The sequence below is a fragment of the Megalopta genalis genome, chromosome 16, assembly GCF_051020955.1.
Source record: "Megalopta genalis isolate 19385.01 chromosome 16, iyMegGena1_principal, whole genome shotgun sequence".
NCBI classification, from domain to species: Eukaryota; Metazoa; Arthropoda; class Insecta; order Hymenoptera; family Halictidae; genus Megalopta; species Megalopta genalis.
The window spans coordinates 3,418,645-3,435,617 of NC_135028.1; the positions used below are offsets into that span (position 1 = coordinate 3,418,645).

At 35.9% G+C, this 16,973-nt stretch overlaps 1 protein-coding gene across 2 annotated transcripts in view; it reads right to left on the bottom strand.

The window, feature by feature from the left end:
- LOC117224042 (uncharacterized) overlaps positions 1-16,973 on the bottom strand; it is a 260,485-nt gene that overhangs the window by 6,306 nt on the left and 237,206 nt on the right. For both annotated transcript variants that reach the window (XM_076527026.1, XM_076527025.1), the window contains exons 4-7: positions 15,534-15,810; positions 12,174-12,417; positions 10,263-10,400; positions 3,201-3,488 (exon numbers count right to left, since the gene is read on the bottom strand). In XM_076527026.1, the coding sequence (XP_076383141.1) occupies positions 3,201-3,488; positions 10,263-10,400; positions 12,174-12,417; positions 15,534-15,810 (947 nt within the window). The remainder of the gene's footprint in view (positions 1-3,200; positions 3,489-10,262; positions 10,401-12,173; positions 12,418-15,533; positions 15,811-16,973) is intronic.

The window sequence follows — 16,973 nt, forward strand, 5'->3', positions numbered from 1 at the left end:
GGACTCACAAGACACAGAAAAAACCATATTGTTACGGCGACTTGTCCAAATCAAGTCGCTGTAATGTGAAACTGCCCTGTTGTGAGCAACTCCTTAAAGAAAAATAGAAGAGAGTGGTTGCCACGGAGGTGTTTTATCAACGGACAATCGAAGAGTCGGGATCGGACCGTCGAGCGATCAACACCACCTAATTCAAAGATCTCTAACATAATTTAATTTAGTTGTATTATAGTTCGTGTTCTCTATTGTAAATAAAATGCCGCGACGCGGGAGAAGTGTAGTAATTCGTAACAATATTATTCGGACGGCACACCACGTGCAAACTTCTACAAAGCTCGAAGCTCACAAGGAGCATCAACGAGCACTAACAGATACATTTTTATACCATCAATAAGTGTAAAAGAAAAAGTCGGTAGTCAGTCATTTTGACCGGTCTGGTAGTTCTTGTGCTCAGAAGAAACTTGAAACTCACTTGAACTTTTCATAACTTATCAATCAACTCGCTTCATTTATTCCAATAAACAATTTCATCATCCTATAGAGAGTATAATATGCATCGTTCTAATGTAATGCTCCACTATTTTGGAACGACATACTTTTCTCAGGAATACGAAAAATAATATTTTTGTTGTTTAATTAAACCAATTAAAGAACATACCAGCCTGTTCTGAATGTGTTCTTTCTATTTATCATTCGGACTCACCCTGTATATCTTTAAAATTGCAGTATGTATATGAATGTAATAGTTGTAATTTTAATAGTTTAGTGCACGTAGCGTTGTACTATATTTACACGCGATTAACGCTTTCTTCGATAATAATTGTAATACATTTCAATCTTCTTAAAGTTCGTGAAATTAGCAATAATTGGATAAATGCCATTGTTCGCGTAAATTATATATATACTCTAGTATATCTATCGTCTTATGAAAATATTATAAATTATATATTTTCCGGCTGAAGTGCTTCATAAATCAGATCGTCCTATAAGTTTAAGGTATGTATCTTCATTTATAATGACGAGAGAGAGAGAGAGAGAGAGAGAGAGAGAGAGATTCTAATAAGAGTGAACTTTAAATTATTTTAAATAACGGTAGTGGCGAATATCTTCTTAAAAAGCATAAAAAACTATTAAATTTTTATTACAACCATTTCTTTTTATAGCTGTTGCAGTTTTAAAGATAAATAGGTATACGCCTATCTACATCACATGAGGAGTATTGTCGCCCTGAAGAAACAAATTGTGGCCAATAATAAAAACTCGAAACTTGTTTTAAGATTCCTAAACAACGGCAAAGTTTGAAAAAGATTGGAATTTTCAGGTTGCCGAATTTTCCTTGTCCGTTATATTTTTGTCAAAATTGCAAGCCGTTCTGCTATCAATATACAGTAAATATTAGAGGCTTGTTTATATTGTTCCTGTGCTATTACTATGCTTATACGTGTTATTCCTACGCCTATGCTAAGGTTCGCCGGAATCAGTCAAGTGTATGATGCGACACGCGACGCAACTCCTTCGACTAGAATTCCCGGAATGACAACTCATAATACAATAATATAACTTTTTTAATTTGAACATTTTAAAACAGACTTTTTGTTAACATATTGTTAACAGTTTTTTTTTATTAAAATGAAACCAAACATGATATAATTTAGATAGATATTTGGCGGCGGTTCGTGAGTCGAGGAAAAGGAAAGGAGTGGGGAGACGTTTCGTCCGGGGCCCGCTAGAGGACTCATCAGTAAGGCTATCCTAGCGGGCCCTTGCCTTAGACGTAAGGGTAGGACGAAGTCTCTGTGTATATATAGGGATCGGAACGGATTGGCTACTAGCGGGAAGAGGAGCCCTCTGCTGGCAGGTCTGGAGGTAGCCGCCACAGATATTTCTGATTACATAAAATAAAATCAATCACGATGTAATTGAATAAATGTGGTCTAAAGCGCGTCGTGTTTGGTCTCGTTTCACCAATAAAACAGTTAAGGCTTCGTTTTTATTTTAGCATTATTGTATTATATATTTGTATTAATGTATACCAATATTCTGACTGCTGGCTTTTAAGTTTGCCGACTACCCCGATTTTCGTTCTCCCTCACACACACACACACACACGCGCGCGCGCGCACACGAGATGATGGCCACTACAGGGTGTCCCAAAAATCACTCGCAATCGGGAAATGAGAGGATTCTCAGGTCATCTGAATTAACTTTTTCCTTAACGAAAAAACACTGAACGGAAAAAGCCGTTGATCTCGCAGCTGATCTCGCATCTCATTGGCCATTGTTTTTCGTTAATAATTCGGAAACAAAGCCGCGGATTGCATTTGCGCTCAGGAAAAAGTTACCTCAGATGACCTGAGAATCCTCTCATTTCCCGATTGCGAGTGACTTTTAGTACACGCTGTATAAAAGCGAGCCGCGAGGCTCGAGAAATCGCGTCCGGTTTGCCTAAGTCGTCCATTTTCGATTCCAAGCTATGGGACTATTAGGGAGAATTTACTGTAAGTGCTAAAAAATGACCAGAAAGAAATTCAACATCGTTTCAATATAAAGCAATACGATAAAATGAAATAGAAATTTTCACTTAGAAGAGGAAGTGTTTAGAATTTCAAGGCGATTTATGGTGCGTACGTGACTTCTCGTACCATGACAAGGGGGCCTTTCTCAGCATTCATGGGAACGTTCACATCTGGCATCATAAACAGATAGAGCGTCTAAATTCGACACTCGAACTTTTCCTTAAAACTCCAAGAACCGAACGACGCACCATAAATCCCTCGAAATGTGAAGAGCGCTTGCGGAACCCCGGGACGGACCCCAGGTCGCACTCCACGCCGGACCACCGGGGTGGGAAAATTACAAGGCCCGGTCTGTCTTAACGAACAAATGGGCGGTACTATTAACAAATTTAGGATTGGCTAGTGGACATCCCCATCTTGCGGAAAACCTCCAAAGGGGTAGGGGTTGGAGTCAATGTGGGAGGTGGGCCAAGAAATTTAGAATCAGAATCAATTCTCACACCGAAGGCAAACCTGCTCTTCGTGTATAGACCAGTATGGTCATCACACATACAGTAAACTAAGTATAGAAACAACGGCTCTTGCCGGCCATCTCTTGATGGTCATCTTCAATATACGAGCGTAATTGTGCACCAGCCACAATTCAACCCGCGCTTGTTAACAGGAAGTATTATGTTTATATACCTGGAGTCGGTGAAATTTCGGCACCAAGGACGAGTGCGGCAGCAGCAGCTCCGGCGGCTGCCACGTGGGGACTGTCATTGTCCGGTTCTTGACTGAACGACAGTCGCCGTCGCTGGGGGCAAGAGTCCGAAATGCAGAGGTGCTTGGTCCCGTTAGATTTTGTGTGTTTATGCCTGGACAAGCTCCTTCTATGAAGATCTATGAAGAAGAGGGTGAAACTGCCGACCAGAACGCAGGTGGAACTGAAATAGTAACCAGCTTTCCCACCGTAGCCGACGTTCATGTATCCTGGAAAAGCGACACCGGTAACGGCGATACCGCCACGCGGTTATACATTTTCATATTCACACGCACCCTAGTTTTTGCAGGAGTTCTGTGTACGTTCTCGTAATGCGTTATGTCGTACACGCCGCTCCACAGTGGTCTGGAGCCACGTGATTTTTGGCACAAACTCGATTTCTCAACTTTTATTTATGGAAAAAATGTTTCTTCCTATGAACTGACAACCCTTTGACACTTCAACAACCGGAATATTACTTTGTATAGAGAAATTGTGTATATGCGTGTGGTATTCAGAATATGTAAATTCTATGCGAAATATACAAGGAATATATGCAAGAATCTGTAGAATACGGAAGAAGAAAGAAATATTTTTTTATATCCTCCAAGGACGGAGCATATTTCAGTGAAAGTTTTATTCGTTTAATTAATTCTTCTAAAATATGCATTTGCTTAAACTTCCGGTAAATGACAATAGCACTGAATGATCGCCCGAGTCTTTTCATTCTAATTTATTCGGGCGGCACAGTGTAGAGATGATTATGGATTCGATGTATCGACTGTAAAACATTATTTGACCAACTTGAAGGGAATGGTCCTCCCCTCAGATTTTAATGAGGCTCCTTTCGATCATTTTTGAACGGGGAAAATAAAATGATCTGTCAGTCGGATCTCGATGACCTTAACAAAATATAAAATATTGCAGGAACCGGTGAAAACGCTACATCCTAATGATCAAACGGAATTTTCTTTAGTCACGATTATTGTTACCATACACTAGCACGCTACGAAACAGTGATTGAACGCTGAGCAAACTCTAAGCGAGTTGTTGTATACATTTTTATAAAGAATATAATAGCCGGTTAAGAGGATCAAAAGTGCCCTTGAGCTGATTTATACGGTCGATGTGCCATACGGTAGATTATAAATAGAAACCGCTTCGTGTTAATTTTTAATCTTTTCCGCGCCTCAATTGTAACTGGGGACGTAATTATAGGGTGTCTTCTTGCGCGCGCGCGCGCGAGTTTCAATCGATTTTCAATCGTATTTAAAAGCATGCAAGAATTTTGACAAAAATGGAACATGTCACGGTTGCTAATGTGTGTGTGCACTGTCGAGAATTATTTTCAGATTTTTAAGTTTATTATCCTAGTTGTGAAAAATGAAATTCTAGTCCTAAAAAAATGCAGATCTTTTTATGAAAGTTGATTCGGTACACTACTACACACACCATCGCATATTCTTTAAATATAATAATAATAATATAATAATAATAATATTATAATAATAATATAATAATAATAATATTATAATAATAATATAATAATAATAATATTATAATAATAATATAATAATAATAATAATAATAACAACAACAATATATTACCTTTCTCGCGCTAGATAAGGTGTCTCCCATTAATATTCGGGCACTTTTTAAAACGCAATAACTTTTTCAAAATTAAAATGAACGATCTGAATTTTTGTTACATGATAAAGGGACCAGTCCACTAGATCATAACGAGAATATATTTTTTTTAATTTTTTCCTCACACACCATCGCATATTCTTTACACCTAACAGCTACAATATATTACCTTTCTCGCGCTAGATAAAGTGTCTCCCATTAATATTCGGACACTTTTTAAAGCGCAATAACTTTTTCAAAATTAGAATAAACGATCTGAATTTTTGTTACATGATAAAGGGACCAGTCTACTAGACCATAACGAGAATATATTTTTTTTAATCTTTTCATTGCTTGCAATGACAAAAAGAAAATAAAAAACTCTCGATTTTATCTTTTTTATCTGAGCCTATAACGAACATTTAAAAAATGCGTTTTGCAGATCTCGGTAAGTTATATGAATGTTGAAAGTGTCATCAAAATCGGTTAACGTAAAATCAAGTTACAAGCGTTCAAATGTTTTAGAAACTCCAGATTTCTCATATTTATTCGTCGAAATCCGGACGACATTGCAATTTCTGCAATCTTTAATTGTTTACAGTTCATACCAAGGTCAACCGATTTCGATGAAATTTTCAACATTCATATAAGTTATCGAAATCTGTAGAACGCATTTTTTAAATTTTCGTTATAGGCACAGATACAAAATTGAAAATCGAGAGTTTTTTATTTTCTTTTTGTCATTGCAAGCAATGAAAAAATATTCTCGTTAGAATCTAGTAGACTGGTCCCTCTATCATCTAAAAAAAATTCAAGTCATTTAGTCCAGTTCTAAAAAAGTTACTTTGTTTTGAAAGTTGTCCGAAATGGGTGTCACTGTATACAGGGTGAGTCACAAATTAGTCTTCACGATTTTTCAGCCCCTTTCCGACGGTCTGACAAAAAAATGTTTCCTATCAAAGTTAATTAGTATTTAATCGACAAGAAATTATATTAATTTAAATTTCAAAACAAATTGATTTTCATTAAAAATACAAGGTCATCGTTATATTTTTAAATGAAAACTAGTTAATTTTAACCTCACGGTATTGTAGGTGACTTCGAGATGAATTCAACAATCTCCTACGTGACGACCTTCAGATGACATTGAAGGAAAAATTTCCATTAATATATTAATTGAAGCTACGCACATAAAACTTGATTACAAAGAGCAGAACTTTGCTTTGCAGAAGGTGGAATACAGTTCGACCATTTAATTTAATTACCAATTACATGCATATTTTTAGTATGAGTATATTTCTAACTTGGTTATTATTTCAAATATTGTGGCAATCGGTTCATAGCAATTTTCCCTTCAGTGTCATCTGAAGGTCATCACATAACAAGTCATTGAATTCGTCTCGACGTCGTCTACAATACCACGAAGTTAAAATTACCTAGTTTCGTTTAAAAATATAACGCTGATCTTGTTCTTTTATCAAAAATCAATTTGTTTGTAAATATAAACAATTGCAATTTCTTGTCGGTTAAATGCTAATTAACTTTGATAGGAAACATTTTTTGTCAGAACATCGGAAGGGGCTGAAAAATCGTGGGCTATAATTTGTGACTCACTCTGTATACTGAAATTCTACAACCTGCATTAATATTGTCAGAAATATTCAGTCAAGACCAAATACTGCCAGACAAATAGTGATTGAAGAAATTAATGATGAAGATCGAAGACAATGATACATACGATCTTTTAACAATCCGCCGATATTCATGGCGATATGTATTTTTCAATCGTTTCTTCTTCAAACGTATTGATTACCATAAAAGCGAAATAATAATATTGTACAGTAGAGCATGCGAAAAGAAACACGGAAGATCAACGAATCAACAGACGTCATGGGTACGTACCCCGAAATGATTATTTTGTTTGTATAATCACGTCGAAACAGCATTCGCTGTTAGATGTTTAATAAGAAAAATATAAATGTTTAAAATCCCTAAAAAAAAGTTGATATACGCAAGGATCTGCTCAGCCAACGGCGGTCTGCGTCGTAAAATGTTTAAGATCACGTAATATCTTTACGGAATGAAAAATAAAAAGAATAATTTCAGCACAAGATCAGCTATATAAAAATATATATAATCTTTACGTTAGGAAAAAATTAATAGCCACAGAATATGCCTTACTTTGTAGCATTCACATCTCCTCAGAAACATATTTTGCTATGAATAATAAATAATAGTCGTGTAAATCGGAGCGGTAATCGGAGCTGTATAAATGCAGATAACGTTGTCCCCAGTTCCTGCAATATTTTATATTTTTTCAAGGTCATCGAGGCCTAATCATCAGTTTTTTCATTTTTCCTGTTGCTTGTACTCTACAAGTTAACCCAGTATTTATGTTTCAGTACGTAGATTTTTATCGATTGTTGGTGGTGATTTAGAAAATGGTCTAAACCAGGACTCGGAATTAATGACACGCAACATAAGGATCGTTAGGGTGCAGTCAAGAAAATTAACCCTTTGCAGTCGAACGGCGACTCCAAGGCACCACTGAAAATTCCTACATCATTCTTCAGTATAATTCTTGCATTATTAAATTTATCTATATTTAATAAATCGTTTCAAGTGCAAAAAGCTGCATGAACAAATAAGCTTAATGTTATATGCACAACAGGAAAATAATTATTAAAAGTAGAAATACTATAGGTCAGAAGTACTGTCCTTGGTCTTGACGTTAAAATAACTTCGACTGCAAAGGGTTAACTACGCAAGGCGACGCATGCTCATTGAACATTGTAATTCTGAACTACTGGGTTCGAAACTAAGTAATTGCCGATTTGTTCAATGAAATACAAAATTTTTTACTTGGAATGAAGTTTAATCTGTAATGTATTTCCCATTTTGTTCGATGACCTTTTGCCATCTCTCTGACAACTTGAAAATTCCAAGCTCGTTAGTTCCACTTACACTGGTTTAAGTTCAACGTGGTTGAGACGGTCAATAGAAGGGAACAGTTCGTCATTTTCTTTGGTTACAAGTTCAATTATTTCCATTTCCTATTCCGAAGCAGTAGCTGGTACAACCCACAAAGATATATCTTTGCGGCTCAAGGTATTGGGTTGGCAACTAAGTAATTGCTGATTTGTTCAATGAAATAAAAAATTCTTTTTACTTGGAATGAAGTTTAATCTGTAATGTATTTCCCATTTTGTTCGATGACCTTTTGCCATCTCTCTGACAACTTGAGAATTCCACGCTCGTAGAAAGTCTGATCCTTTTCGGCCAAAAACTGAGTTAAGTGAGATTTTACAGCGTCATCATCGTTCAAAGTTTTACCACGAAGGGAGTTGTCCAGGGATCGAAATAAGTGGTAATCCGATGGCGCGAGATCAGGGCTATATGGTGGGTGTAACATCAATTCCCAACCAATATCCATCAATTTTTGCCGAGTGGACAAAGACGTGTGCGGCCTAGCATTGTCCTGCTGGAAAATGACACCTTTACGATTGACCAATTCTGGTCGCTTTTCCTTGACCGCTGCATTCAATTTGTCCAGTTGCTAACACTCACGGATAATAAAAAATAATATAATAATAATAATAATAATTTTATAATATAACATTTACGGATATCATAAAAATGGGAGTGAGAGACATCTATAACTGAAATCAGCAATTATTTAGTTGCCAACACAATACTTATAGTAGAAATGAGTAGGCGCGATTTAAAACATTGAAACGATTATAAGAGACTGCTGATGCTTTTGTATACAGGATGAGTCTCGTAACATGACGACCTCAAATAACTCATAAAATATTTGTTGTACGATAAAATGTTTCAGATAGATGTTGCATGGCCTCCAGAGGAACACGTAGTGTTCTAATCAGTTTTATGTTACTTTGCTTTTTTGTCAGGATATGAAGGTCCCCTTCAATTTCTTCAACGGAATTGTTAACATTTCTTCCCGAATTCGGATTTCATTTGATAAACACAATGATTAACACAATGATAAGTTGGCGCAATAAGTTTGCAGTTTTCAAAATGGAGAGGGCGTATATTCACGCCTTTCGTACATATTGCCAGACCTGCGAGGACTCGCGTCGGTATTTATGTTGACACCATTAATTGTTAGGCTTTATTACATATCTCTGTCGTGTATCTCTCTTTTGTTTGAAATTTGGCGTTCGCGTCAGTATCGAAGGAGAAACCGAACTGTTAATGTTGCTCTAGATTTTTCAATTAATAGTGTAATTCTTGAATTGTTCTATCATAAGGTAGTTCTAACGTAAAGTGAATTGAACTTGCATTAAATGTTATTTTTTGATTGTAATATTGAGTTTATAGTTAGTTATTTGTATGTTTTCTTATATCTAAAGTAGTTTAAATGATATATTTTCTATATATATTTTATATCATAATAAGCAATTTCTCACAAAATGCCAAAAGTTAGAGACAAAAGGAGTACAAATTTATAATCGCCGAGCAAATAGCGAATCTTTGAAAAAAAATTGCTATGGACTTCATCATTTCAAGAGAAGGTGTAAAAATGATATTTCAAAGAATAAATAGTACCAGAAATGAAAGACCAGAAATTTTACCAATTACTTAGTTGCCAACGCCACGACACAATGTTTCTGTCTGATCGTAGTTCACAGTTGTAATGTTCGCTCGGTAAACATGCATAGTGACTTCGTGACCGCATTGGTCACGAGGCGTACCGATTTAATTTAACCGACTTATTTTGCGTGCCAATAATTCCGAGCCCTGGTCTAAACGATATGTATACAAGGTGGTATGCGCAATTCTTTCAGGCCATAACGCAATTATGAAAACAATAAAAAACGTTATGAGGAATATTTACAATCTAATGGAGAGAAGCGTTTGAGCATCTTCTTCAATAAAGACATTTTTGAAAATATCTCGAGAACTCATCATTTTTTTGCCATAATATACTAATAATTTTTTATGTGGAATGAACAGAGAAACTGATCCGTATAATAAAAAATATGCATTTGTAATTAAAGAAATGATGCAGTTGTTAATTGCACATGCACTGATACACTTTTAAAAAATCTAAGGGACTATGGATGTAGTGCTTCTCGAACCATTTATCTTTCTCCTTTGTCACTTTTTCGTGAATTCGTTAATAACGGAGTTATAATCTGAAATGTAGTCATTTTGCATAGGCCACACTGTATAAGTGTGTAAATGAATGTTGTACATTAAAATTATACAGATTTATTATTAGGTATAGCAAGTAGATTTTCGATTTGAAGTGTTGTTGAATTATTAAAGCGTTTGTAATTTGTTTTTGTGTACACGTTCTAGAAGTATAGAATTTGACTCACTATGAATTGCGAATTATGAGAATTCATTTTTACCTGAAATCGGGACTCCTATCGCTATTGGTATAGCCTGAGAACACTGCACGAATCCCCATGTTCTGGCGAAGTTTCTCGCCCTCACTCTTTCATATGTGTACATCTTCAGACTGTAGTGGTAACCACCGCAGAATATACCTTTAAGCATACAAATAGGAATTTTATAAGAACAGATCGCGAAGTAACAGCACAAAATAAAAAAATCGTAAAGCAAAGGTATGAATAAGAGCTATTAACAACCACCATCGACCGTTATGACTTTTTTCCAACTTTTAGGAAATTAAAAATATCCACAACAAGCCACAGATAACAAGTAATTTATAGATTTCGATTTACATTTACATTTATACAGGGTGGGGCATTTTAAACAGGTCACCTGAATAACTCGCTTGTTTTTGAAGATAGGAGAAAATGCATTAGACCAAACTTACTTGGTATCGGGGGGTTCATAATCTGGTATTACCAATTTTTCTATAGGCGGAGGTGTCAAGGAGATATGAAGGTCAATTCTGTTTCTTTAAATGGAACAGTAAGTTTTTTTACTTACATTCTGATAGAGTGTTTCGAGGCGAATACAATGAACTATTATGAAGGTCATTCAAGGTCACCCAAAGTGACACAGAAAAGCAAAGCTAAAATACAGTAAAATGGCAAATGATCACACAAATTTGTTTATAAATCTAATCAAAAAATAATGTCATCTATTTACTTGTGTGCAATTTTTATCGTCATAATGTAAAAGCTAAGATCAAGTCCAATGCAACGACCACAACGCTATGACCATATGACATTTAGTACGAAAAGTCCAGAAATATTTACGACATTTCTAATCCTTCGCTGAAATGTATAAATCTTTGAATTATTCTTCAAATTATTTTCTAAAACAGATAATTTAAAATTACCAATAATGTTTGAGGATACAGATAAGCGTACAATGTGATTGAATGTTTGTTTATCTTTTGTGACCTGTGTCACGTAATACACACACGTGATACACAAGTATTCGAAAAGTACTCTGAGACAATTTATTTTCTCTTGCAGTTGGCTTTGGGTGACCTTGAATGACCTTCATAATAGTTCATTGTATTCGCCTCGAAACACTCTATCAGAATGTAAGTTAAAAAGCTTACTGTTCCATTTAAAAAAACAGAATTGACCTTCATATCTCCTTGACGCCTCCACCTACAGAAAAATTGGTAATACCAGATTATATATATATATGAGCCCCCCGTTACCAAGTGAGTTTGGTCAAATGCATTTTCTCCTCTTTAAAAACAAGCGAGTTATTCAGGTGACCTGTTTAAAATGCCCCACCCTGTATAATTTCATTTTCAATCGTTTTGTGAGTACAGCATACAGGGTGTGGCACGACTTTTCAAGCACTTTTGACAGTCCGATGAAAAAATATATTGAATGAAAGTTAATCAATATTTAGTTGGCTACATATTGAAAAATAAAAAATTTCAAAAACTATTGTTTTTCGACTAAAAGTCAAGGTCACCTTGACTCGGGGTTATTGCTGATGAAAAAGTGAATTCAACGACCTGCTATACTATGATCTTCGGATGGCCTTGACTTCATGTAATTTCGAGTGCCAATGATTCCCATCTGTGTCGCATAATCTTAATGCAATTATACTGCGCTATCTATAGATATAGAATCACAGAATTCATCAAAAGATCAGTTGCAAAGTATTTTATAAATATAATTCTACGGCATGTTACACGGACGTGCAAATCACGCTGATAGTATTTATTTCTATAAATTAATTGTCGACTATAATTGCACGTTCCTGGCGGTTCGATCGACCGAGCAACGTTTCAGTGCACGATTCGGTTAATTGTAGGTTTGTCCGAGAGAAACATCTCTATCGAAAGAGGCGGATTTAATCGCGGCCCGAGTATATTGTACCATAAATCCAGGCGAACATGACGTATCCGTGATAATTTCCTTGAACAGCGGTGAGGGCCAGGATACAGACTCCGCATACAAACACTGCCGCCTGCGTGAGGTACTGGCGTGCTATCCTGCATTCGACGCTGCGATGAACAACCAGAAGACCAAAGGCCACGCAGCCGAGGGTCCAGGCTAAGCCAAGATAAGCTTGCAGCAGGATCACCGTGTCACCCAAGCCTTCTTCTTCCACTTGATGCGCCTAGGACCCAGTGAGAAACACAAAAGAGTCTGAGAATACGAAATATCAAACGCTGCCCCCGCCAGCGTCAGTCGAATGATCAACCGTAATCTTCTTATCTCAGTAGAGTTGGAATCGTAGAGTCTTTTTTAGCAGGAAATGATTGAATAAATTTGTTGATTAACGAAAATACCGGAGAATTTAAATAGTTTCAATGCGGCGATTTCTATAAAGTAGCAGATAATTATTTATAACATGGTCCTCTTGAACGTAATGGCGCTTTTAGAACGAAATTAATGGCCGTTCGAAAAAAATGGTATCGGGTGTCATTTCCTCCGACGGCCGAACGACGAACGACAAGGGCCCACGGTCGAGGCCTCGACTTTTTGGCAGTGAAACGTCGACTGCCGAACGAACGCGTCGAATAAACGATTATTCGCGAACGCGTCGTATATACAATTATCCACGAACGCGTCTCAGTCATCTTTTGTAATATCCACAAGTGTTTCGGATTATCAGTGATTAATTAAGTGATCAGTGTTTAGTGACAGTGCAGTGAAAGATCAGCTGTGCGTTGTACGAGGTCGGTGCCCTTCGACATCATGAGCGACAATTCCAGCCAGCAAATGCATCCTCAACTAAATGGGCGAGTTTCTTATCGATAATATTTTTCATATTTCTCTAATAAACAAATCCTTTACATCCCTTAACGCGATTATTTATTATTAAAATCAGCTTTGAAAATCATTCGTTGAATTCTGTTCGGACACGGAATTATTTAAATTAAAATATCATTTACGAACTTTGTTAATCTTCACTGTACACCTTGCATAAAAATTTCATATGGTACACACGAGGTGTCATGCACACCAGAAAATTGAAACGGCTGTCACGGTTAAACTACATATTATTTCGAATCCGAAAAATTAGTAAATATTCTTCAGACGTTCTAAAGTAGAGGGGAACAGTGTTTTTCTTAAAAATATCACTTTTACGCAATAACAAAAATCCAGAAAGTTCACGCTTCGTGACTTGTTCAATACTTCGAACGCGGTTCGAGTCCGTTCCTACCTTCTGTCGAAGCCTCTCTCTCTCTCTCTCTCTCTCTCTCTCTCTCTCTCTCTCTCTCTCTCTCAAACATTGGCCAGTGTTTTTCGTTAATAACTCGTAAACAAAGACGGGGATTGCATCCTCGCAAAGGAAAAAGTTACTTCAAATGACCTCAGCTACTCCTCATTTTCGGCTGTTAAAATAATTGTGGGACACCCTGTATATATATACATATATCTCATGTAGAGGAACCTCAGTTATATGAACGTTTTCTTATATGAGCCGTATATTTTGAAAGTGGCATAAGTCACTTTTTCAAAAAGATCGAGTTAATGGTAACACTAATTACAATTGAACGGTATCTTTTCATTTTTTTAAAATTTACAATCAATAAGTTGAGAACTATTGAGATTTGTTCGAGAGAAGTTTTGCTAATTAACGGTATAACAAACATGTTTATTTTGAAAGTGGCGTAAGTCGCTGTACTCAGGAAATTAATTGCGGGGCTTAGTGTAAAAGAAATAGAAACGTGTGATAAGTGTGTGAGAAGTATTGTTTTTACAGACCAAAACGAAGTTAATTGGCTAAAAATTCAATGGATACGATTTTACCATGATATTCCGTATAAAATGTTTTATAAACTAACTTTAGATGAAAAAGATGAATTTCTAACTTTGGATTTGTCACCAAAAAGAGGAAGACCTAGGCGTTATTCACAAATAGAAATGGATCCGTTATACGCTGGATCTTGTCCTGTTTCTTCAGCAAAATACAAAGACATGATGGACTTGCTTAACTATATACCCCCAATATACCACAGTTATTTTAAAAATTTGAAACAAAACACGATTTCCGAGGACTAATCACTCCTATTGATGACGAAAATTAAATTGAACCGATGTATTTTCATATAAATTACTTATACTTATGTTTCAAAATGTACTAATTATTTTTGTATTTTATGAATATTAAAATAAAAAATACTTAAATCAAACCTTTATATTAAATATGTTCATGGCATAAATTGTTATTATATATGTAATTTATTCAACAATTTTAGTAAATCACTGTCCTTTCAAAACATCACTTCAGTAAAATACGTCGGACAAAATTAATACATGTCAGTCATTTTTCTAAACTATTTATTTTGAAAGTGGCTTAAGTCACTTTACCGTAATGAAAAGTGGTGATTTTTTAATGTTTATTCGAAATTATTTATACTGAGAAAAATATCAGTATCCTGAGATAACAAATACAAGTAAATCTTCTCGAAAGTTAGCATCCATATTTTTAAACGTGTTAAAACGCAAACCCTTAAATATATCGACTTAAAAACAAAGTGACTTATGCCACTTTCAAAATAAACGGCTCATATGAACGTTGTCTTATTTGAGCGATATTTTATATCAATCGTATTACGATTAATACGATTGATATAACGACTTATTCAGGGGTGTTTCGTTACAAATGCCTGTATATCTCATGTAGAGGAACCTGAGTTATATGAACGTTGTCTTATTTTTAGCGATATTTTATTTATATCAATCGTATTACGACTGAATATTATTGTCCGTTTGATTTTGTATTCTCTGTATAGAATGATCTATAAACAAAACGAATTACAGTAATGTCTCTCTAATTGACGCTCAAATTGTCCACAGAAATGGACAATTTGGGAAGAAGAGACAAATTGTCCATTTTTGTGTACAATCTGAGCGTCAGTTAGGGAGACATTACTGTGTATTCATTTTATGTGATTTTGGCTCAGATACTAAAACAAATTGAATGCTAACCGCTTCTTGTTCTGCTTCGTGAAAATTCTTACACGCGAACAATTTTACCCCCGCCTCCTCTCTCCCGATTTGTTTATAAAACCGAGATGTTACTTTATTGCTGAAGGTTTAAAATCAGAATAAATGTACAGTTTAATTAAAATAAATCTTGACGCGTAATAATATACGACGGTATTTGCGTTCGAAAAACTCGTCCGATTCACCAGGACTGGACAGAGGGATCTTTTATACGCGAGACATTCGAACTGGACCAGTGGGATTATACGGGTTGAGGAGATGTTAAGCCGGTTTTACCAAATAAAATATCGGAGTGTTGATTCCGAAGGCAGATATTCCGGTTGACATCAGTAGTATCCTCACGGTTTTGCTCTTCAGCGTGCTGAAGTCGAAAAAGGGTGGTCTATCATCAGTCTTATTCTTATCCTTGATCTTGCGCTTCTGATTTTTCAGGTGCAGAATCGCTCTGCGCTGGGGATGGTAGAGGGACGCGCTTCGATAAAATGTGCCCAGAATGAAAGTGAGGAAAACTACACCGGTCACCGCCTGAAGACCCAAACGCCAACCTATTTTACTGCGAAAAGAATCCACGACTTTATCCCAAATAAAATAGTAGACAGTAAATAAATATTAATGAGCAAATTCATTAAAATAATTAACCCTTAGCACTCCGAACCATTCTGGACGTTGGTTACCAGCTACTCAGCACCACTTTTCGGCAGAAACGGGCATTTACAGACCCTCGTATTGTTTAATATGGTTTTGGAACTAACTAACATATAATGATATTGGACTTATATGAATTTGGCTGCAATCGTGAAATTTGCAAAATATCAATATTCTATTTTTTATAATTTTGTTATTGTTTGCTTTATAATTTTCCTTTGTTGTTGTAAACGCTATCTATGCGAACTCTTTCTCTCGTCGCCTTGTTGCTTGGACGATATCACTATCACTGCTATATCACTCTGTAGTAACATTTTTGTGTAACATTTCTAACATATTTGTATAAACGTCTATCTGGAGCTCATCTTCACTACTACTTGTGTCACGAGACTCATTCGTGTTTGAACGTTTTGCCATTGTTCTAATAAAAAATATGAATAAATACATAGGTTGAAAATTTCTAATTGTTATTACTAACTCCCAAGATAATATTTACCAAAAAATCTTTTACCAAACAATTTATTTACCAAGAGAAGAATCACTTTTCTGATTTTCTCACTCGTTAGATCTATACCGCTCGACGCTTCAAATCACACTGAGCTCAGCTTTGAAAATCTTTTCCTCCAGATTTTATGATTATAAATCTCACTATACGGTGCGTGCTATGTTCGCATACCGATCTTTCTTCTACAAACTTGCCTTATCGCTCTTTTCAAGTGGCGCCTTTGAAGTGCTCGGACCGTCGTGAGCACGCCTCTCACGTTCTCGTCAAAACTCGCTGACATGTCTTGTATATAACTTAGTAATTTTACTATATTTTGATTTGATTTCTTGTGCCATTTCAAGAGAAAACTTCAGGAAAACATGCATGTCTCAAAAAGTTGTGCTGAAATAACTCAATTCCCCGTAATCACTAATAAACTTTAATGTCCCACGAGAGGGGACATCCGAGTGATATGCTAGAATTACGATGTCCCACGAGAGGGGACAGCGGAGTGCAAAGGGTTAAAGATGTTATCTAGCCAGTAAATTTCTTTTGTATTTCAATTGCAACGTCGAGAATCTATGTTA